General features: G+C 41.6%; 1 protein-coding gene across 1 annotated transcript; it reads right to left on the minus strand.

The window, feature by feature from the left end:
• Positions 1–1,319: 1,319 nt before the first annotated feature.
• On the minus strand, positions 1,320–22,507 carry vimr2 (vimentin-related 2). The gene is made up of 10 exons (XM_034689782.1): positions 22,390–22,507; positions 22,046–22,190; positions 21,740–21,898; positions 21,439–21,558; positions 17,890–17,985; positions 13,575–13,706; positions 11,325–11,456; positions 6,412–6,522; positions 6,180–6,304; positions 1,320–2,282 (listed from the first exon to the last, which is right to left on the minus strand). Exons 1-10 carry the CDS (start codon positions 22,491–22,493, stop codon positions 2,240–2,242), a joined length of 1,167 nt encoding a protein of 388 aa, XP_034545673.1. The 5' UTR covers positions 22,494–22,507; the 3' UTR covers positions 1,320–2,239.
• Between the last annotated feature and the right edge of the window lie 254 nt (positions 22,508–22,761).

The raw sequence follows: 22,761 nt of genomic DNA on the forward strand, positions 1-22,761 counted from the left end.
AACTACTCAATCATGTCTCAAAATTTTTCATGGGCTGCAAAAGATAAAACCCTGAAAATTTGGCGATTGTTTGACACTTGTAGATGACGGGTTTGAGTTTTAATAATTCAGCGACAGCAAGATTTATAAGACATTCATAATCAACTCCAGAAGAATTTGAATACATTTGGTGTTCCCTTTGCTTGATTTTTCCTACATACTTTGATTAATGACTTAGTATATTAAGAAGGTGAAACATCAGCATGCTAACAGAGTCATTTGTCTAAATAGCTCTGATCCAAAGTCTGGTTCTAGTGTGTTTTAAGTTACTTTTATACATGTATACATAAACCCTATGGAGCAGTAAAATTAATCCTCAAAATATGACTGCAGAGTGAGAATAAACTCCTTCTGGTGTACAAGACATCTTTACTGTTTTTAAATGTTTCTAATTAGAGCACATGAACATGTTTTGCTGGTTTTAGTGTGCTGGTTTGATATAAATGTTGATACTTTGTCACATGGAGGAACTGAATTTGACCTCCAGGACTCTGCTTGCACAGCTGTCTGAACACTGGCTCCTGTAAAGTCTCACATCTACAAGAGCAGGATAGATGATGAATTTCCTGAAAGTCTAAATATAACTATTCTGTTCTTGTCTTTTTCATGCATTTCCTGGATTTCAATACAATCAACCGGTTTCCCCCTCAAGCCCCAGCAGAAAAGATAAAAGAGGAAAAACACAACTGTTAGAGGAAGATAATTCTCTCAGATATCTTCATATTTACCACAAGGCAAAGACAGAGCAGTCCCATGACATCAGCAACACTGGGTGGTTTGCAGGCTTTTTATTTGAGATATATATTGAGTGCTGAGGGAAAATGACGTCTTACAGCTAGTCTTCTTTGAGGTCTTGATTTCACTCTTTTTCTGTAAGAAAACAGACACTGCAGCTTCCTCCTGAGCCGCCATGTTTCATGTCTGGACGTTTGAAAAAGTCTCTCCGGCCTCACAGCCCCCGCCCTTCCCCCAGATACTCAATTATTACACAGGCTAACTCCTCATCACCATGAGTGCAACGACTGTGGCTAATCTTATCTGATCTGTTATTAGCCGCATTTTTCATCTTTATGGCAGAGCTAACAAGCCTTTGAGATCGTTAATAGCTGGGAATGTTCAAATCTCACGTAATGCATGAAGATGAATGAAAAAGGATGACTGAACATAAATCACTCTGCTCTCTGCATAGTTTTACAGAGCGGAGAGAGTCCTAAGTCCATTGATTCACAAGCAGTTCTCATGAGAGCTTCACAAAAGAAATCACACAGTATGAGGTGATCTCTCAAGCAACTACTTTTATTCAATTTTGAAGCTCAAGCACATTGTGACGCTCGTGCAGCAGAAGCAGGGACCTGAAAAATGGTTTATCACAGACAGCTTCGAGTCATGTTGAAAATAAGGAAAAGATTACAGAGGAATGTGTTACCAAATCCTTGTAAAGTGGGATGTTGCTTTTCAAAGCAGAGATGATGAATCGCACAGACTTTTCTTAGGGAAAGACCCAGGTGCTCATTTTGTCAGAGCTGCGGTAAAACAACTTCATGAGCCATTTGAAAAGCAAACAGCAGAGTTGACTTTCAGCTATATGTAAAAAAACCAACATGTATGCACAACTGTAAAAGCAAAGAGAGAGCGGGGGGCTTTAAGTTACCGAAGAGAGAGCTGTCGATATGTTTGTTAACAGTGATAGGGTCAAAGGTTAAGAGCTGGTAATCAGACGGAGTTTGAGTGATGGACGAGGTGTGCCGCTCAGCTTCAGTGTGTGTCTGTCGGTGTTTCGGTGTTTGTGTAGGATTTGTTCAACAAAGAGGGGACACAACATTTATGGATCATATCAGAGAGCTGGTGAAGATAAAACCCACTTAAGGGAAACATCCCTGCCAGACACTGAATGGATACACACTCATCGCACATACACCCCCGGCCTCCTACTCGTTTAGACAGCTCCATCTTTCTTTCAGTCTCAGGGTCATCTGCCAGTGACCTGTTATCAACCGCTCCGGATTAGGGCCTCCAGACCGCATTAATCTGTCATGATAAGTTTACATCTGCTTAAGTTGCTGCATGGGTACCTCAAGCTTCATCCTACTGCTGGCTGAATGAGGGTTTTGCGTTTTTCTTTTGTATATTCTGTGCTCTCTGTGTGGTGGAGCATTCAGCAGCAGTTCAGCCGGGTCAGTCTGACTCTCTGAGCTTTGAGTCACAGGTCACACAGCCTGTCCTCCTCTTCCTCCACCAGACTCCTAAGTGAGAGAAACACATACAGCACACAGGATGCAGGTGAGCAATTTAAAGAACTCACAAGTAGCACTGATTGTTTTTGTAGTTCGATCAAGTTAAGCAATTTCATGAAGTTCACAGTTCATTCTTGGACTTAGAGGCAGAGCTTTTTTTAAGGATTATTTTTATGTTGTTTTCATGTCTTAGAAAAAAAGTACAACGGATAGAGTCAGAAACAGGGAGGAAAGAGTGGGGGGTTTGCAAGAACAAAGGGCTAGGGGTAAGAGTCTAACCAAAGACTGTGTTTCAAGTACTAAACCCTCGGTAAATGAGATGAGTGGTTTAACCACTGAGCTAAACTGATGCCCCTTTTGAGTCACATTTTCTGTATAACACATCAACTAGCAACAAATGCTCCAATAAAATCTTTCTATTGGCTGAGCAAGACCTTTGTCTTTTTTTTTTTTTTACTTATATTTGATTTGCTTTTCTTGATGAGGTTACATCAAAATAAACACATTAAACAAACGTTGGTGTCAGTTAACAAACATCAGTTTTGCCTCCTTTAAAGTAGTCCATTCTCTTCAGACTTTCTGATGGGTTATAAAGTCAGTCCATTTTTTCCATTTTCCTTGGCTGGCAGATTATTGAAGTCTTAAATTGTGTGTAAAGTTCTCCATATGGTGTAGTTTTTCCACAATGTCCAACCAGTTTCTCTGAGTGTGTGGGGGGTCTTTTGACGTCACTTCTGCTCAAATTCTTGCATCAAGATGCCAGAAAAAAACTATGTAAAAATTGATTGAAACCAATCATGTCGATTATTCCATGTATGCTGCTCTACTAGTTATTTGGGGTGATGAGGTGGTATAAAACCATCGATAGGAAATGGGGGGGGGGGGGGGGGGGGGGTTACTATTTCACTCTAGAGATCAGCGCAACTCACCTCTGTAACAGATCTGCTGGTTGGTGTGAAGTTGGGAACACTGTGATTGGCCAATAGCCTCAACACAAAGAATTGGGTGAATGTGCTGCTGTAGGCATTGAGTTTGGTATTTATCATCATGGATTTGCTATTTACACTTCAGCTGTGGGCCAGATTAAAATGTTAGGATATTGAAGACTCAGTAACAACTCCCTCTGACAATTATGGCAATTTCAGACATAAGGAAATCCAGAGAAAATTTGGTGACACAAATGTCAGCATATAAAGTAATCGGTCAACTTTGAGCAGAAGTCGCAGAGACTTGTCAAAATTGCAAGATTCTGAAAAAGGTTGCAGGGGTTGGTTTAATTTAGGTACAATGGTAAATGGACTTGTACTTATATAGCGCTTTTCTAGTCTTTCTGACCACTCAAAGCGCTTTTACACTACTCGTCACATTCACCCATTCATTCCCATTCACTCACTGATGGACTGCCGGAGCTGGGATCGAACCGCCAACCTTCCAATTGATAGACAACCAACTCTACCCACTGAGCCACAGCCGCCCCAACAACAATCATAACATCACAACTTTCAGCAGCTCTAACAAAAGTAAGTTTGGGCCAGAAAACCAAACAGCAAGTTGAAATGTGGTTAAAATAAAAAGTATTGATCATAGAAAGCGGACCCACAGAGCAGTCATTCAAGGCTGTAAGAGATTATTAGTTTGGATCAATCAAATCATACACTTAAATAAAAAGGATCCCGCCTTTTCTTGACCTACTTGTTGCCGTTTCCTACAGCAGTATGAGTGGACCACAGTGAGCAGCAGGATGAATTACAGTGTAATAATGTTCACATTAGCAGTAAGCGAATGCAGTGAGCATCTGCTGTAACTGCTCTGAGATGCTTTCACAGGCGATAAGCCACCCGGTAATGGCAGCTTGGGGTCATCGGGGTCTGTTGCGCAGACAGTTTTCCAGAGCACAGAGAGAATAAACAACCATTATTTTCATTTCTAATTCATGGTTTTAATTATGGGCAACAAAACATCCAGTAAATAAAAAAGGGAGGGAAAAGTTGGCTTGCACTGTGTCTTTGCTGCCTCTTAAATGTCTTTGGGACAGTCTGTTGGCTAATGTCAGGGAATTAAAACTGTGGAGAATCTGGGAATGTGTGTAAAGGGAGGGCAGACACTAACAAAGTGGTGTGGAGAAGAGCTGGCAGTGACCCAGCACACAGCACTGACAGTGTGAGGTCCTCCTCGCCCATTCTAATGAGGCATTGTGAGCTCAGGTCTGCAACAACCCCGGGGGGGTCACACACAGCCATACGGCCAAAAGAGGAGCCTGGAGGAAGTTTGAGGCAGCAAGATGACATGGCTGAAGTGCGTCACTCCACATACCAGGATGACAGATGGTTAAAACAACCGCAGAGGAAGTCGTGATGACAATGAAATGTCTTTAAGGTGACACGCAGGAAGCTGCATCATACTTCAGAGCTGTTTCCTTCGACCTCACTGAGCCTGTGATGTCAGTTCTTTGTTTGTATGAATATCTTGTCATGACCAGCACGGATGTCCTGGTGGCACAAGAAATGCTTGGGCAGCTTTAGACTTAACAGGATCTTGTGGAAATACTTGAGGTGCTTTTTCATGATGATGCTCATGGAGAAGCTTGTTGATGTTGAGGAAAACTGTGACAATGGAAACGTCATTTGCACGTTTCCACTAGTGCTTTGTGATTAATCGATAAAGAACGTGAAGAACGTCAAACTTGTACAGCATCAAGGTAATCTCAGCAAAATCTAATGAAATCATCTCTTGTTTTAAATGTGGCATTCCCCCTTACAGATCATTCTCCTTGATAAGGTTTGAATGTTTATAACTGGCGTGGGGGTCTATCTGCTTTCATTTGACAACCTACCGCAGGAATATAAATCTAGAACGTATGTCAGGGAGGGCTGGAGTTTTTTTTATTGCAATCAGAAACTGCAGTAGTTGACTTTCTGACTCGAACACCTTTAAAAAGTGGAAGACAAACTAATCAGAGAAGCCACCTGGCGCTGTGTTTTTGTTGGAATTAGAACCTGCATGTTTTCCAGCAGACACGGTTGTCCATCACCTGCCGAAGACTGTCAGTTCAAGTTGTCCTGCTGACTGACAATCTCCCCAACAGTTCAAGCGCTCCATCCAAAATGCCTCTTATCTTCTGTGGTATAAAATGCAGCATGCCGTACGTGACATAAAATGTATGCTTCATGTAAGAATAACAAGAGGGGGTTGAATGTATGTCTGACCACTGTGAAGGTTGTATTTATGTTAGCTCTTCATCAGGAAATGGATCAGAAGTAGTGCAGTATAGTCAGTCCCAGCACATTGTGTCTTTAGGTTAAAGTGTAACTGCAGAAAAGAAGGAACGTCGACTACATCTTGACAACCCAAAGTTACAAAAACAAATTAATTGAAAGACGTTATTGTGTTGCTTTCTTCAAAGTTTGTTACTTATCATAAACTAATGACTCCCAGAATGAATTGAAGGCGCTTTACAAGAAGGCAACACAGGATCTAAAAATGAAGAGTAAATTTGCAAAAACAGTTAACTCACTTTTAAAAAATGAAGAAGATATTTCAAATGACAGTAGTAATAGTTTTTCTGTTACTAGCTTTTGGTATTGTCAATCAAATGGGTTTGGGTGGCTTTGACTAAGTCATAATGACTTTACTAATTAGAGGTATCTTGAAAATGTAACTTTATTAGGAATCTATATAAAAAAGAAATGTGTTTTTTGAAAATGTATAAAAACGGAGTTATCTGTTTTTGCAAATTAACTCTTCAAATGTAAATTGAATCTCAATCACCTTTAAGAAGCTTTTTAACTTTTGAAAGCAGATCTAATCATCTTTTCTTGTCTTGAACTCTAAAGGTAAGAACCTAATACTTCACAAGATAGAATAAAAACCCTGTTTTATCAGATGTTTTGAACCAGACAGACTGACCTGTAGGCAGTGATCTCCATGTCTCTGGCCATCTTCTCACTCAGCAGCACCTTGTAGTCTTCACACTGCTCATTCATCTGCTCTTCGAAGTCAGCCTCCTGGTCTCGCATTTCATCTATAGTGCACTGAAAAACACACACACACCAACACACTCACAAACAGGGTGAGATGAAATGACAGAATTAGTCCAAACCACTGGTCTTTTGCATCATCAATCAGTCCACTCTAAGACCTCCAGCTCAGTGATCTGGTCCATGTACGCAGCCTCCTTCATCTCGACCTCATCCTCCAGCTCCTCGTTACACTTCTCGAGCTCAGCGAGCTCCTTTTGCAGCTCAGATATCTGCAGGTTAACAAAAACAAAGAGCAATAGTTACTAATTCATGCAAAAAAATATTTCTACCTCCTTGTCTGTGCTGTGATGTTCCCTTCAGGATTATTTTTGGCTCCAAAACAGCAAATCTGACGTACAAAGTTTGCTCTGTTGTGGCTAACTTGTCATTGTTTTGAACAGCAGCAACATTCGCTGCTCCCTGGCTGCTGAATTTATTGACTGGAATTATTTTGTCCATAATCATATTTATGTCAACATTGGTTCTTTGAAATACAGAACTGTCAACTTTTTGATGGACTGCCTTGAAATTGGTCTCTCGTAGATGAACTAACATAACTTATACTAGTTTTTTTTAATGTTTTACCATGCAGCACCATCAAATATTTATAGTCAAGTTAAATCGAATACTTGCAAAGCTAACGACATTCATCTTTAGCTTTGCTTTGCGATGCATTTGTGCCATTTGGCAAATATTGACAAGCTAAACCAAGTTCATGAACAAAGAAATATTTTTTGGCTACCTGCTTATCAACATGTTAGAATTGCCACAGTGAGCATGTTAGCATGTTCAGCTCAAAGCTCGTCTGTGACTAATTACAGTCTCACAGAGAAGCTGGCATGGCTGCAGGCTCTTAGTCTTGATTGCTAATAACCAACTATGTTGCTGAAAACAAGAAATAGAGGACAGAGTTTAGCAGAAAGTGTCTGCATGTTGGCAAGGAGGTGGACCTGAGGCAGGCTTTTAACCTCCTGGCAAACAGTTATAATTCACCAGCCTGTCAGACAAATCAGCCATGTCTGAAAGTATGAATCTTACACATAGCTCTTAGCTCAAATATGATCAAAACAGATCAGTTGAAAAATAAAATCCCTGTTCTGCCCAATAGTGTTTAAGAATGAGTACACGATTCAGTCAGACCAAAACAGTATTTTTAAACCAGGCAGCACATTTTTCTGACAGTGAGTCTTTTAATAGGGGTATTAGTGAAGATTCCTTGGCTTTTGGAGCCAGCTTCAAGTGGACACTTGAGGGACTGCAGTTCTTTGCACTCCAGCATTATTCATTTTCGAACACACACTCAAAGAAATAATTTGTTCGGTGAGTGTAATAAAATTGTGGAAAGAATTTCCACCTAATTAAAATGCTTTCATTTAGCGAGACACAATTTTGTTGAACAAACTAATTGTAAATATGTTGAGTGAACATAAAGTATTGACGTTACCATTACTTATTTGCAATGTTTGGGTCCAACTTAATTTTGAATGGTACAATAACACTGATTAATCATGCTGACTGAACAAAACTAAAGTAAGTTCAATCTATCCATTATCTTGACCGCTTATACCATTCAGGGTTGCGGGGAGCTGACTTTGGGTGGAAGGCAGACAATTATTCACGCACACACACTCCTACAGGCAAGTTAGAGAGACCAATTAACCTGGTGAGCATGTTTTTGGACTGTGCGCGGAAGCCAGAGTACCTGGAGAGAATCCACGCTTGCACAAGGAGAACATGCAAACTCCACACAGAAAGGCACTTGACTCGAACCCGGAACCTTCTGACTTTGAGGCAACAGCGCTGAGACAACCATGTTGTTTTTTTTGAGTGCAGGAGGTTACTGCTTGGTTTAAAGGCAACTGTATAACTCCAGGATGTAGAGCCACATTTGGATAATGGCCATTCCCAGAAAGGGCTGTAAATTTCAGAACACATAACCAATTGAGATCAAATCTACTCTTTCTTTAGTCTTTTATAAATAAGATAAGAGAGCTGGCCTAAAAAAGAGCTTAATTTTGAGAGAAGAATTTAAACATATTACTCCATTACTTAGCTTACTTATCACACTTCTGTTAATATCCTATTTAAGGCACTCTTTCTTGCATTAACCAAAATCCACTAAATATTGTACTTGACACTTAACATTTTTGTATTTCTAAATATATCGCACTCTTTTGTGTTACTGGCAGCAAACGTATCTTGTCTCATGATGCATTTACAGTAAAGACTAATCAGTCAGTCTTCATCCCACACAGAGAGAACAGGTTTCTTTACTTCAACCAAAAACTATCAAGGCTGTGGTGTCCTCCCGTGAGTAACTACAGCAATCACAGAAGTTCAACAATTAGCAGTCACAGCCAGATGGGGATCCAGGCGGCCATGTCGTCTTACAGCAAAATCATGTGAGCAGAGGAAGAACTGGTTACAACGCACAATCTGATGATTACTCCCCCAACCTGGTCGAGTCATTTACTCACACACTCCTCCGTTCTCCCTGGCGTGATGAGTGTGGTCTAACCATGCGTGTGTGTATGTGAGTAGTGCCCTACAACCCCATCAGTGCCTGCTCTATTATATACATCTCTGCGTCAGGGCTGATTTCACTGCAATCTGTTTGTTTGGCCGTGCTGTGTCTCGGTGAGAAACCAGACCCGAGGCGTCCATCACAGGCAGAGAGAGGAAACAGAGCAGATCAGGCCGAGCTGTCCGATCCGTCAGGCTGGTCTGAGCAGAGGATTGTGTGCTGCATGTTAGAGAGAAGTAGATGATGTTGGGAGAGCTGTGGTTACAGAGGCTCACTGTTTATTTAGAGAGCTGGAGGTAGGGCTGCGGTAATGAGAACCAAACCTCCATGTTTGTGACAGATGTGGTGGTTAGCTTTACTCCAACCACTGATGGGCGTTAAAGAGCAATGTAAATGTTTCCTGGAGTCACCTGGTGCTTTTGATATCCTGATTTCTCTTTTTTATTGATGCTTAACTTTGATGTGTATCTCATTCAAACCCCCTTTGCTTTACTAGCATTTTTCTGCTTCCTGAGATGAGAAACAACCGATGGAGTTTTATGTCAGTGGAAATTTTCTGTCAGTGCGTGTGCAAAGTTTTAAGACGTTTATGACACTGCAGGCGCTCTGAAAGACTTTACTTAATAACTGAGGACGCAGAGGGCAATAAATCCTGTCTGAGCTGAAGCAGAGCTCTTCACATCTCCTGCTGAAAGTGTCCGCAGAGTGAACACTCTGGTCAGCAGGATCTCCCACACTGTTGCTGTGCTGTCACTCATCTGCTCTGCACTCCCCTCGCCTGCTGTGGGAAACCATTCATATTTACCATTATGTCTGATTTAAGTGCTGATGGCTGACGCAGAGTTGGTTGTGGGTTGTAAGACTCCTCTTTACTTTGTCAGTTAAGAGGTGGGAGATGTGAATCAGTGGGATTTAAATGGTGTGTAACTGTCAGACTTTAAGAGTCATTTCACTTCAAAGACATACTTTTCTCCCCCTTACCAGTAGCACTGAAAAAACATAGATTTTGGTAAGATAGATATCAGCTTTTGAGATTTAAAATTCCAAGTAGTATTTTAATGATGCTAATAGTATAAAAAACTGAAATGTAACTGATTCAACCAATATTCCCTTCAAAGAAAAACATCCTTGTACCCCTGGATAACCCTCACATGATCATCATAGACATCATTTCTATGCAATAGTTTGACATTTTGTGAATAAATGTAATACCTTCTGTGCTAAGAAATCTATGAGGAACCCAATACAATGCTCTGTGCAGTAAGTATGAATCTACCAAAAGCTACCATACCAAAAAAAATGTTGTGTTGAAACTATTAAATTTTATTACGTCAAGTTGTTGCATGAAATACATTTATCTAAATCTAGATATATTTATTAAATTAAAAAATAATCAACTTAATAAATATATCTGGATTTAGAGAAATGTATTTCCTGCAACAACTTGACGTAATAAAATTTAGTCGATTCATCACCCCATTTTTTCAGTGCAAGCTATCTTAGCATAACAATTAGCCTGACAGGATGTACACCATCATCAGACATTCTCCCCCTTTTGTAGGCTGTGTATTAATATGGATGATGTGCTTCCATCTCCTCCCATTGAAGAAGTGAAGCCAAAATACTGCCTTAGTTGGCGCTGATGTATTGCTCTGGTGACGTGATTTGGAGTCAAAGCATGCAGCAGATCCCTCAGATCAGAAGAGAGAGGTAGAGCTGAAGCAGACACTCAATGACTCCTGTGTCACTATTAGTTTTTTTTTCCTCTACTTCGCTAATCTGGTAAGAACATTGCAGGGCTTGCATTTGACAACAGAGCTGTCAACCATGATGTCACATTCCTTGTTTTTAACAACTCATTAAACTTGAACTTATACAGAAAATGAAGACTAGCACATCATGACCCTTTGCTTTTACACTTTTCTACAGTGTGGATTCAAAATTGGAATAAAACATAATGTTGAGTTAAATTGAGGAATGCTGTTAGACTGATTTAGTATAAGGCTTAAGCCAGGTTTAAACTTCTGTGTAGGATCAACGACGTAGGTTGGCTTCCGGAATCACTGTCCTTCGGGCATGTATTTCATCTCCTCTGACATCTCCTCTCTATTCTGACTATCAGAGAGACCACACTGCCCTCATGCGTTTGGCGTTTGGCGTTTGGAGTATTGCTGGGCACATTGACGCACAAGTATGTATTGCTCATGTCCGCGTTGACCACTGCTGCGTAGGGTCAATACTAGTATAAACCAGGCTTTATTCAGGTTCTGTGCTTAACCTTGTTTCAAGTCTTTCTGTGTAGTTAAGCTAACCAGCAGCTGGCTAGACCACATATGAGTGGTATAGATCCTTTCATCAAGCTCTCACAAGTGACTGAATAAATTACAAACCTCTCCTTCAATCAGTGATCTTCAGCAGGTTGGACTTGTGCAAATGCAGTAGGGTATTGTTTGAAGATGTTTGCATGTTTATTTCATCAATATTCCTAGAATATGTGCGAGCACTCACCAGCGTTTTCATCTCACCACTGTCCTTTATCTTTGACAGGTCTCTGACTCCTGACACTCCAGCACCTCCTACTTCCAGTTGTTTTCCATCACCCCTGGGAACCACAGCGGAAGAGGCTGCACCACACTCGAACTGCAGGGACAGAAGATGACAAGTAAGTGCATCGAGAAAGTTTGAGGTGCCGAAAAACAATGTGACCTTTCAGTTAGAGTCTAGAGGACCTTGAAGGATGGTGCTTTCTTTTAGGCAGAGAAGAGCATTTTGACAGAGAGCAAAGAGCAATCAGAGCCCCTCATACTGGCTGAGGGTTAAAGCTGTCCTCGTGTTCCCCACAACTCTGATTAGGTGGAACAAATGCAGCTGAAACGAGCATCATGAGGGTGTACAGGTGTCTGGGAGTCAGCCAGCAATCACCATTACTTTTCAAACCCAGTGGCAATCATTTCAGCATCGAGACAATTGCGTGTCGTAATCGAGGCCAGCCAGGCACAGACAGGACGGTGTCCAGCTGGCCAGAGAAGAGACCAAACAGGAGGGAGGGAGAGAGGCTGAATAAAGGGGGTTTTCAGCTGCGAACATGAAACACACCTACGCATCTAAACAGACACATAAATATAGATATGCGCCAGATACCCTTCAGCTAAGCCTCCGAATGAAGGACACGCTCTCACACACACACCAGCGTCCACTCCATTGCCGCTGAGGAGCCTGGGAAGGCAGCCAGCAGTCTGATTACAGCCCTGACCTCTGAACCAGGCAGACATTCTCGCCCCAGAGGGGGTCAGACCCACCGGAGCTATAGTCTGACCCCAATGCAGAACCGCTTTGCTTTCACTAAACACACACACACACACACACACACACACACACACACACACACACACACACACACACACACACACACACACACACACACACACACACACACACACACACACACACACACACACACACACACACACACACACACACACACACACAAAGGTTGACAAAGATATTCTGTTCTGGTGCAGAACTGCTCCTCTGATTCTCAAGTTCTTCCCTGGTGTTGTGTTAAGAGGGAAAGAAAACAACAGGGAGTGTGGTTGTGTGATTTGTGAAAGTTGAGATTTACATCTGGATGTGACCGAGTGGTTTCAGAGGGAGGGAGACGCTGAAGTGATGAAAATAGCAGAGGTCAAGTGGTCAGCAGGCGGATGGAATCACAGCTGGAGACTTAAAGGTTTCTACTAGGGTAATTTTCTTTTTCTCAATAAAAGTACCTGACATGCTTTCAAAATCAAACTAAAGAATCAGGCACAAAATGTTCTTAAAATATCCATCCTAAAACTGTTGTTCTGCAGAAGAATGACCCCCCCTGTCACTTATATATCATCATAATGTAATGCTTAGATTCACAATACTTCTGTATTTATCTATGTGTGACTGTTTTAGCTGCTCAAGGTTTACCCAGTGTTCACAGTGAAGTAGCAAAGTCCAGCAGTCTTCAATCTAAAGGTCAGGGCCACTCAAAAGGGTCACGAGATAAATCTGAGGGGTCATGAGATGATTGATGGGAGAACAGACGAGAAGAAGTTCTGCTCTTTTATTTGGGTTTTTCTCTGAGCTTTGTTTTTTTGTGAATAATGGATTATTTCAACAGTGATGCTTCCATGTGAGTGTTGAGTTTGTTTGCTTCTGCCTATCAGATTTTGCGTAGTGGTAGCCTTTGTTGTAGCATTTTTCATCCTGTATTTTCTCACAGTTCAGGGTATTATGTGTCTTTTTAAAAGTCCATTTAGGGCCAAGCATTGCGAATGAGATTAAGCTATAATCGCTGTGATGTGGCATCTGTTTACATGCTTCTTTTGTCCTCTTCATTGAATAAATAGAGGATGATAAAAGGCTCAAACAAGACATCTCTCATGATGTGAAACACAAAGCAAAAATTTTATAAAATCTGATTTCATCCTTACAAAATCAATTTTCTATAGCAGCTTAGAACAAATGCACTATTTCCATCACTCGGTAGAATAAAATGGAAATTCTCAAGTGTAATCACCTTAAAATTGTGCCTAAGCACTGCCCTGTCATTGACTTACAGTCGGTCTTAGTCCATACATATGCATGTAAGTGTTCAGCTCAGTGAGGAGCCGGAGTTAGGATTGTTATTCTAAACATGTCTGCAGGTATGTTACTGTAAGGCATGTGGCACAGTAAGGCTTCCACTTCCTGACAGGTTTATGTGTTTTGTGCTGCAGCGTGTTGTACCTGGAGGCTCTCAGCCAGCTGGCAGTAGAACTCCTTTACATCCAAGGCCGGACCCATGTCAAGGCTGCCAAATTTAATAGCCGCCATGGCTCCTGTCGCCTCTTCAGCTGGATGCAGCAGACCCTCCACTTCCTGGCGTGACACACAAATAACACCCAGCGGTCAAATTTATTCATGTTGTTTACTGTGAGGTTAAATATAACTAATGACATTCATTCAGGTGTTGTTCTAATGTTACACATTGAGGTATTTGTACTAAATATTACTTATCAATTCTTCAGATACAGATTTAACATTCATTATGCATCATTACTGATAGAACAGAACAGAACACAGTTTGAAGCACATATAATCCAGCCTGACCAGGTTGTGGGAAATCTATAATACATATTAAGAGAGAGAGAGAGAGAGAGAGAGAGAGAGAGAGAGAGAGAGAGAGAGAGAGAGAGAGAGAGAGAGAGAGAGAGAGAGAGAGAGAGAGAGAGAGAGAGAGAGAGAATGTGGGGAGAGAGTGATATAAGTCATGCATCAAATCATGTCAGAACTGGGAATCAAACCTGTGCCACAAGGACTGCAGCCTCTGCACATAAGGTGCAAACTCTACCAACAGAGCTCAACCAACGCCCCCATAAGGATGATGTATTTTCAAACTAGGTTCTTAAAGGTTTTCAATGGTTTGGTATGAATAGTATTCTTATGTACATATCTGAATATGTTACTTCTGTTAAATTATGTGAATATCAACCACTAAATGTGTTTAAAGCTACTGTGAGGAACTCTGTTTTTGTTGATTTTGGCGCCGCCTATGGACAAAGTGATACCTCTAATCTCTGTGCTAATTGAGTTCATGTTTAAGTGGTGATATCTGTCAAAAAATCTCATCCTGTTTTTTTTTTACTCAACTTAATTGCTATGGAATAAGTACGAAAGACTGACCCTGCAGCATTCTGTCGATTGTCTGGTCTGACACCTGCCCCCTTGCAGCAGTTCACACATTACAAAATACAATAAAGCAATTGCCAATCTTGTGACTGATGCTTTGATTTGCTTTTGTAGGTCATAATAAAGGCACTGCTTTTAAACTCCTTACAGAGACTTTAAGTGTCACAGGTATAAGTACTCCTTATGCACACAAATGGCACTGCTTTATATACTGTGAGTGTTTTTCTACTGCAAGTCATTTTGTTTTACAGCCCATGCTTTAAATGTTTATGTGGAATCAAATTAACCTGTTGCTAAAGCTGTCAAATAAATGTAGTGTAGTAAAGAGTTTAATATTTGCCTCTGCAGAATTATTCCATAGCAGAAATGGAGAAAATAAAGTATCTCTAATGTATGTTACTGTTCAGTGAGTGCATGCTTTAGGTTATTTCACTTTCTAAAAGACTCTTACAGCACTTACATGTGTCAGAGACCTCAACATGTATTTCTTCACATTTCAATATGTAGCCCTTAAGTACAAGTAAAAAGAGAAATGAACTGTTGCAGAGCTGCAGTGGCAGTCCTAACATTTCCCTCCTGTTCCCTCCACCTAAATAACGACATAGCTGCCAGTCCGTCAGGGGAATATGGGCTATCTGGAAGTGCTGATAGTGGCAACAGTTAATAAAACAAAGGGAACTTCTGTTTTCATTTGGTATTCAGCCGCATTTCCCGGACTGTGAGTTATCGAGCGTGTCCCAGAGGGAGTGTGTTAAATGCCGGGCAGCACGGCTCTGCAGAGAAAAACACAGAGTGATGGAGCTGGTCCTGCTTCAGCTGCCTACAGCCTCCAGCTCTGATACTGTGGCGCGTCTGTCATCTCCTGGTGAGGTGGAGAATATTGTAGAAGGTAGAGTGAGTAGGGTGTGACGAGAGTCTTGCTAAGAGTTAAATGAGAAGGTTGACTCAAATCAATGTATTTTTTTTAATATAAAGGTATTTAAACACACACCTCCCAAAGATACCCAAAACTGCCGGACTGTTTATACACCCTAAACTGTCAATTACTTTGGAGCAGTTAGCCGTAACCCAAAACACAAGCCATGCCTGAGGAAGCCTGTGTGTTTGTGTACAGCTCTGACTTCTTTTAAAAACGTCTACATTCCTAATTATCTATTTCCTATTTCTGTTCTGCACTTGTATGCCTTTATATCATATTTAAAATTAAAGGCACCATGAGGAGTTTTTCACAAGCTGAGAAACAGACTGAAACCAACACTGATGCCTCTTTATGATCTTCAAAAGCAAACAAAACCATAAACAACAACACTGATACCTTCTCTGTTGTCATTTTCAATGCCTTAAACTGCTCAGAGAGGGTAGGTGTCAGACCACATGATTGACATTTGGCTTTAGAAACACCCTTTTTCGGCTGTTTTCATGGCAAATAATCACACTGAGTGATAAATCTGTTAAAAGACAGCAGGGTGAGGTTTTTGTTGAAAACACTACTTTTGCATGTACAGAACAAGAGATAAGAGGTATCACTTTGTCCACATTGGGCGCCAAAATTGATATAAATCAAAAGTTCCTCACAGCAGCTTTAACACACACACACAGCAAGCCTACAGCCAACAGATGGCTGTCTTAGCTTTGCGTAAGACTGGAGACAGAGAGCAGTTACCCTGGCTCTGTGCTATAGAAACAAAAATCCCCACTAGCAAGTTCAAAGTTCAGTTAGTAACATATCATATCTAATTGTCTCTAATAAGAAAACAATGTGCAAGAACAACAGATTAGTGGTAAACTGGTAGGCCCAATCCCAATCTCCACCCTAAAGCCTCAGCTTTCAACCCCCTTGGACTGCCAGGGGAACTGGCGCACTGACACACTGGGATCCTATCTCACCCGCTCCCCCCAACCCCCCCATCACTTACTTTAACTCTTCCTGTCCCACTGAAAGTTACTAACCATACACCTTTCTGGAGTCCCTGAACTCCCTTGTCTCGTAGGTTCCTCTGAGCTGCCATAGACGTCCTCCTGCTGCGGATGTTCTGGACTCCAGCTGATACAGACGTGCTGGACTCTAGCAGCAACAGCTTCTACTACTCGTCTCATCACTATCAACTCTGTCTCTTATTCTCCTCATCCCTCTTTCAAGACCCAACTTGGTTGAGGCATGATGGCTGTCTAACATGAGTCTGGTTCTGCCTGAGGTTACTGCCTGTTAAAATGACGTTTTTCCTCGCCACTGTAACTAGCTAAATATTGCGATGTGCAATGCTCATGATGGATTAAGGTGGGGTAAGACTGAGTCTTACCCTGTCTTGAAGTTGGGTCTCTGTTCATAATTTGACAGAGTGGTCTAGACCTCCTATTTACGATAACGTTTGTTGTGATTTAGCGCTATACAAATATTGATTGATTGATTGATTGATTGATTGATTGATTGATTGATTGATTGATTGATTGATTGATTGATTGATTGATTGATTGATTGATTGATTGATTGATTGATTGATTGATTGATAATGGCATCAGGCCTGCAGTGCATCAATATGTGAGTCTGTGAGGGTTTGAGATGGAATTAAACAGAGGAATGGGACACACTCTCATTAAATCATAGGTTGCCTGAAAAATAGAAGATGCACCTTTAATTATAAGAAAAAAAGAGGGATTATCTGACTCACACAGTCTGGAGTCCAGTCCCCAACTAAATTTAAAAGAGTATTCAATGTGTAAATGTAAACAAAGCGAGCATAGAGGTGAAAATACCATGCATAATTTGGGGTTGAAAACTTAAGCGCTTTACAATTTGGCATTGGGACAGCCCTCAGCATTCACACACTTACCAGGAACACGTCTTACAGTCTGTAAGCCCCTGAGTGTGGGGATTAAGATTGGGCAACAGTTTGTCATATAACACCATTTTCAGACTTAATTTCTGTGCAGATTAAACCAAAAAACTATCAAGGGAAGTAAAGGGAGCTTCAAAGGTGCTAGCTCTAAACTAGCTGCTGGCTGTAGCATTGCACTGAGGAGACAAACGTGAGAGTGGTGTTCTTATCTGATTCTGAAGGAAAGCTAATAGTTCTCTCCATAACATATGATACCGTACTATTCCTTTAAGAGTGAGGAATTAGGTCTTTTTCACTTCTCATTAGACTGCATGTCTTGTGTTTTAATCCTCTCAGCATATGTTTCTGTTGAGCGGGCTGTTTTTTGGCTCCTCAGCAAGGTGACCCGGGTCATCACAGCTGTGTTTGCCGCCACAGGCCTGGGCATTTCTCCAACACTCCTGTCTGACCTAAGTGCTACATTTTGAGCCATTTTCAGGGCTTTAAACTTTTTCCTGTTTCATCACACTGCAACCATACATCCCCCACGTTCTTACTGTCTTGTGCTGGGCCTCCATGTTAGCCAGCTGCTCTTCATAGATAGCCACTTGCTCCCTCAGAGCCAAAGCCACTGCTGTCACAGCATCCACCTCCTGCAAAGACAAATCAAGTTAACAGAGAACAAAGCTGAAAGTAACAAAGTTCAGGCTCATTTCTTTAGGTGCCTGAGAGGAACACTGCAGCCTGAGTAAATCACACAGCAGGTGGAAGAAAGGTAGAGCGAGTCTTGGTTTCCACACTGAACAACCATTTTAAAAAAGAACCATCAGCACCAGCACATCCACCTGTTTCACTGAACAGCAAGAATACACTGCAATGCAGAGAAAAGGGGAGGAGGAGGAAGATCAGAGGAGGCTAACTAGACACAAAAGCCTTGTCCACCAATCCATTTGGCAGCAGGGGGTCTCAGCTTATCTACTCTTTATAAAGAAACACATTAATTGGTAGTTGATGCAATTACTGTGGGTACATTTGGAAACATGCAGAGAGGGTTTGGTGGTGAAGTTTTGGATCCTTGCTGGGAGGATGGCAGCAGAGTTTTTGATGGATGACAGTAAGCAAAAGTAGTGTGATGCTGATCCTGCTGCTTCGGCCTGGGTTTGAAAATCTACCAGCAGATGAAAATCTTTTTTGGTGTTGTGTAAATAGTATGTGAAGTGTTAAATACAATTATTTAAATAATGACAGTTTGTGAGCAGGGACCTCAACATTGCGCTGTTATCTGGAGAAAAAGTAGCTAAAAAATAAGTTTGTGTAGCTGTTTTAACGTTAATAACCAAGCAGCAATCTCTGTTCAAAAGGAAGCCAATGCAGGAGAGCAAAAAAATGCAGTATCTTGAGTGTCCACTAGAGGCTGGTTGCAAAAGCCAAGGAATCCTCATTCGGTCCCATGTTAAAATGCAATAACAGCAGAAATAAGCATGTCTACATCCTGGTTTCCTGGCAACAGATTTGTTTCAGCAGCTCATTTCTTTACTCATCTGCGTTGTACTGGGGGTGACTTTTTTGTATGAGGCATCCATTGATGTAATCTAAAAGCTAAGATCCATGCCTAATTTTGCATAAATAAGGATTTGGCAAACCTCCTAACAGGTAGATGGGTTGCAGCTGTTTCCCAGGAGTCTGAAGGCTTGCCAGAACGTCATCTCTTTGCCAAGTTGATCACAAGGTAGGTTGAGTTAGAATTTCCAATATGACAGCTGCTAACCTTGGGCTCTAAAATGTCTATAGACTTTGTCTTTGTTTTATACTTTCTGTGGTTACAATGAAGGACATCTGTCACATAACATAACGTTATTTGATACTTTTTGAGAAACAGAGCTCATTGAATCTCACAATAACTTTTTTTTGTGACTTTGGGACAGCAGAAATCAATTCTGAACACAACACTACCAGGCCATTTCCTCCCATCAACACACTTTTCTGTACTTTGTTTACCTCTGAATAGTAACCCTTTAACTCAAAGGGACACCACATTTTTAAGAGTGTGTCATCTATAAAGATTTGAACAGTCCAGAACTCTGTGGGTGTGATTTGATCAGATTTAACACTCAGTGGACAAGCAACCAACCATCAGAACATTTTGAATCAACGTGACATCAGCTTTCTCTAACCAATGAATTGAGCACCGACAGAAATTTGAATTTGACGACTGACTGTGTCACAGCAGGTTGTCCCATTCTGTAAGCTCATTTAAATGTGGTCAACAGATGCGACCTACTTCTCCGGCCTGGGAAGGATACATTGGGTGTGTCCTTGGCTGTCCCTTGATTCTTTGCGCTAACTCAAACCAAATGGCAGACGAGTAATTCACAGTTAAATATCAGTGTTCGGCTTCAACTGAATGAAAGTTAGCAAAACAAATGCTATAAAAAAAAATAGGCTTTGAAACTTGATGCTACATTTACAATTGTGATGATAACAGTTCAGTTACGCGATGCTAGCAACAGTATAATTAGTTATCCTGCTAGCTAGGCTACAAAATGGCTGGTAACATCAACAGGGAATCCTCCTTAAACCATTTCATTTAAGTTCAGCCCAAGCTGTCTACACAAGCTATGACGGCTAGGTTCTTAAAGAATGCTACCCTGAATTAGGAATCACACTCTACAGGCCTGACTGTGTAAAGGCTTATTTGATACAACTGCTCTCCTTGATTTCCCATCTTTAAGAGCACCTCAGGGTTGCCAGGACTTACTAGACAAGAAACACACTGAGCACTTGGCCTCCTCATTCATCCACTTCCCTCTATTTGTATTTTACTGGTTGATTTTGTCAAACTCGTTTTTGTTATACTACTGTGGTTAACCATGGCCAAATAAGCCTTGTGTTGCAAAACATAGCTGCATCAAAGAGACACCAGCCCAATGGAAAAAATAACAGGGAGGGAAATTTGTGGGCTTTGAAAACTGAGAAGTATTAGCAGAAGACTTGACCCAAAAGCCAGCAGTTTACTTTAAAACAACCCAAACGTCATTTCTGTCAGTCTGCCATTATGTTGAGAGAACTGCAACTGCTGTGGGTTGAGCTGTCCTCTCCTTCTTCGCATCCCTGCTCTTCCTCTACCTCCCTGCAGATTTCCCACCAAGTCTTGTCTCCCTGCAGCTGCTTCCAATTCAGAACCAGAGAAGCGAGCCAGCAGGAACATTACAGAACCATATTACAGCCTGTGTTACATCTGTAAGGGAGAAATTAAAGCCCCCCCGCGCATCTGGCTGGCTCTGGCATGTGTGATGGAGCGGTGGGGGGGTGGCACAGTCGGGGGCTGGGGGGATAATGTATAGGAAAAGTTTGTGGCTCAGGTTGCAGCAGGCAAACAGCCCAGACTGTGAGACTGCTGGTGATCAACACCCATTCGGTGGTGGTGCTACAGAGGAGCAGCTGTGGCTAGTTTCAGCTGATTCACCAGGAGACAAAGGAGAGAAGGAGCAGGTGGAGGTTTGACAACACTGCCATCTAGTGCTGGACGCACATTGACACAGCTAAACAACAACAGTCTGATTATAGTTAGGACAGACAAGGATAATGTATTATTCCCAGTCACAAAGTGTGAAGTTTGAAAGGGGTTTAAAGAGTCAAAAGAAAAGTGCTACTCGTTGTTATGGGAAATGTAGGATGATGGGTTTTTAGAATCTTATTCTCACTAATGTCTAAAAATTCTCTCTCCTATCTTCATGACATTGTGAGAAGAAATCATTTAAGTTTATCTGTTCTAAAATATACCATTGAAAGAAAGAAATATAACTTCTTATAATCTTGAAACAATTCCAACTCTGGTTGGAGGTGGGAGGGACAGTTGAAGCATTTCTGATGGGATCGATAACTAAAAAAGTCAACAATCCAAAGAACATTTCTCTCAATGTTAATGATGATTTAGAAAGAAGAGTGAAATACCTATAAATATGTCATTGATAAATTCTATCATGTAACTTGTAGTTGTTTTGCTTGGGGACTCAGACTCTTGATCTGAGTGTTTACTCATCTTGGGTACTGCTCTAACTTCTTGTAACTCATCAGATGCTCTCTCTATATTTACAGCTTATTACCTCAGCTACATCTTGTCGTCCTTGCTGGATGAGGATCCTCTGCTGTGCCGCTTTCTCGTACTCCTTCATCAAATGTTCCTGTTCTTTCTGCAGCTCCTCTGTGTCACACAGAATCTCATCCTGCAGGGAGGAGAGACAGTGATGGATGTGGACAAGTATAAATCAGGCCTGCCTGTCGGTGTGCAAACCGAAGTAAAATTGATGATGAGTGCGATGGACCGTCTATGACAAAACCCAATTTTGAATAGTGACACACATGAAGGAACATGCAGCAGACACACCCAGCAGCAGTGACACCCACCCTCTCCCTGCGCAGTCTTTCCACCACCGCATCCAGACTGTAGTCAGGCACAGCCACCGTGGAGGTGATGCTGGAGGGGGCTTGCCGGCTGTTCAGCTTCTCCTCGAGATCAAGAATCTGACATTCAAGAGACTCATTCTCCTCCTCAAAACAATGCGCCTAGAGGGGGCAGCAAATTCAGATCCAATCAGATAGCTCGGTTCTGCGTATTTTAAGATACACAGCTTCATTCACCAACAACAAAGACATGACACAGCACAGGAATAACAAGGGTCCAATGTGTCTTTGAGAACAGATTATCCTTACCAATCTGATAAGTCTGACCAGGCGGTCATTGAGGGTAGCGATGATGGTGCGGTCCTGAATGAACCGGTTCAGGCCCTCCTTGTTGAGCTCCTTGGCAGCTACAAAGTCTAGCTTGTCACAGTCACACTTGTCACTAGCTGCAACTCTGAAGAGATGACAAAAACACACAAGACTGGACATTTAAAATTGCACTGTAGCTTTAAATCAAAACCTTAGGCCACGATTTAATTTTTAAAAACACTGAGCTAAGGAGAATCTTCTTGGAGTATTTGTAAGACTCAATCCAAACAAGAGCATCCTAAAATCAGTGTCACCCAAACACTAACCCAGAGACCCACACTGACCTGACTTTGGCCTGGTACTGCCCTGCACAACCCGCTCCTCCATTTCGGCTCCAGCTATTCTCCTCAAACAGCTTGCGGTAAGAAGACACTCTGAGCATGGCCATTGCTTTGAATGAGTTTAAACTGCACAACAGGCGAAAGGTGGCAGCAGGTCCATGGATGGGGTTTTATACTCACAGGGAATCAGAATGTAGCACTGAGGTGGAAGATCTCTCACAGGCCATGGAGTCGTCTAATTATAGTGTGAACATCAGCATGAGATGATTTCATATGTACCTGAAGAGTGAGCCAGAAACAAACAGTGTGCCATTCTTGTTTTTGTTGTAAATAAGAAGACAACAACAGGGCTTGCAGGCGTTTTTCCAAAGAGGA

Source organism: Notolabrus celidotus, chromosome 8 (genome assembly GCF_009762535.1).
Source record: "Notolabrus celidotus isolate fNotCel1 chromosome 8, fNotCel1.pri, whole genome shotgun sequence".
Classification (NCBI taxonomy): Eukaryota; Metazoa; Chordata; class Actinopteri; order Labriformes; family Labridae; genus Notolabrus; species Notolabrus celidotus.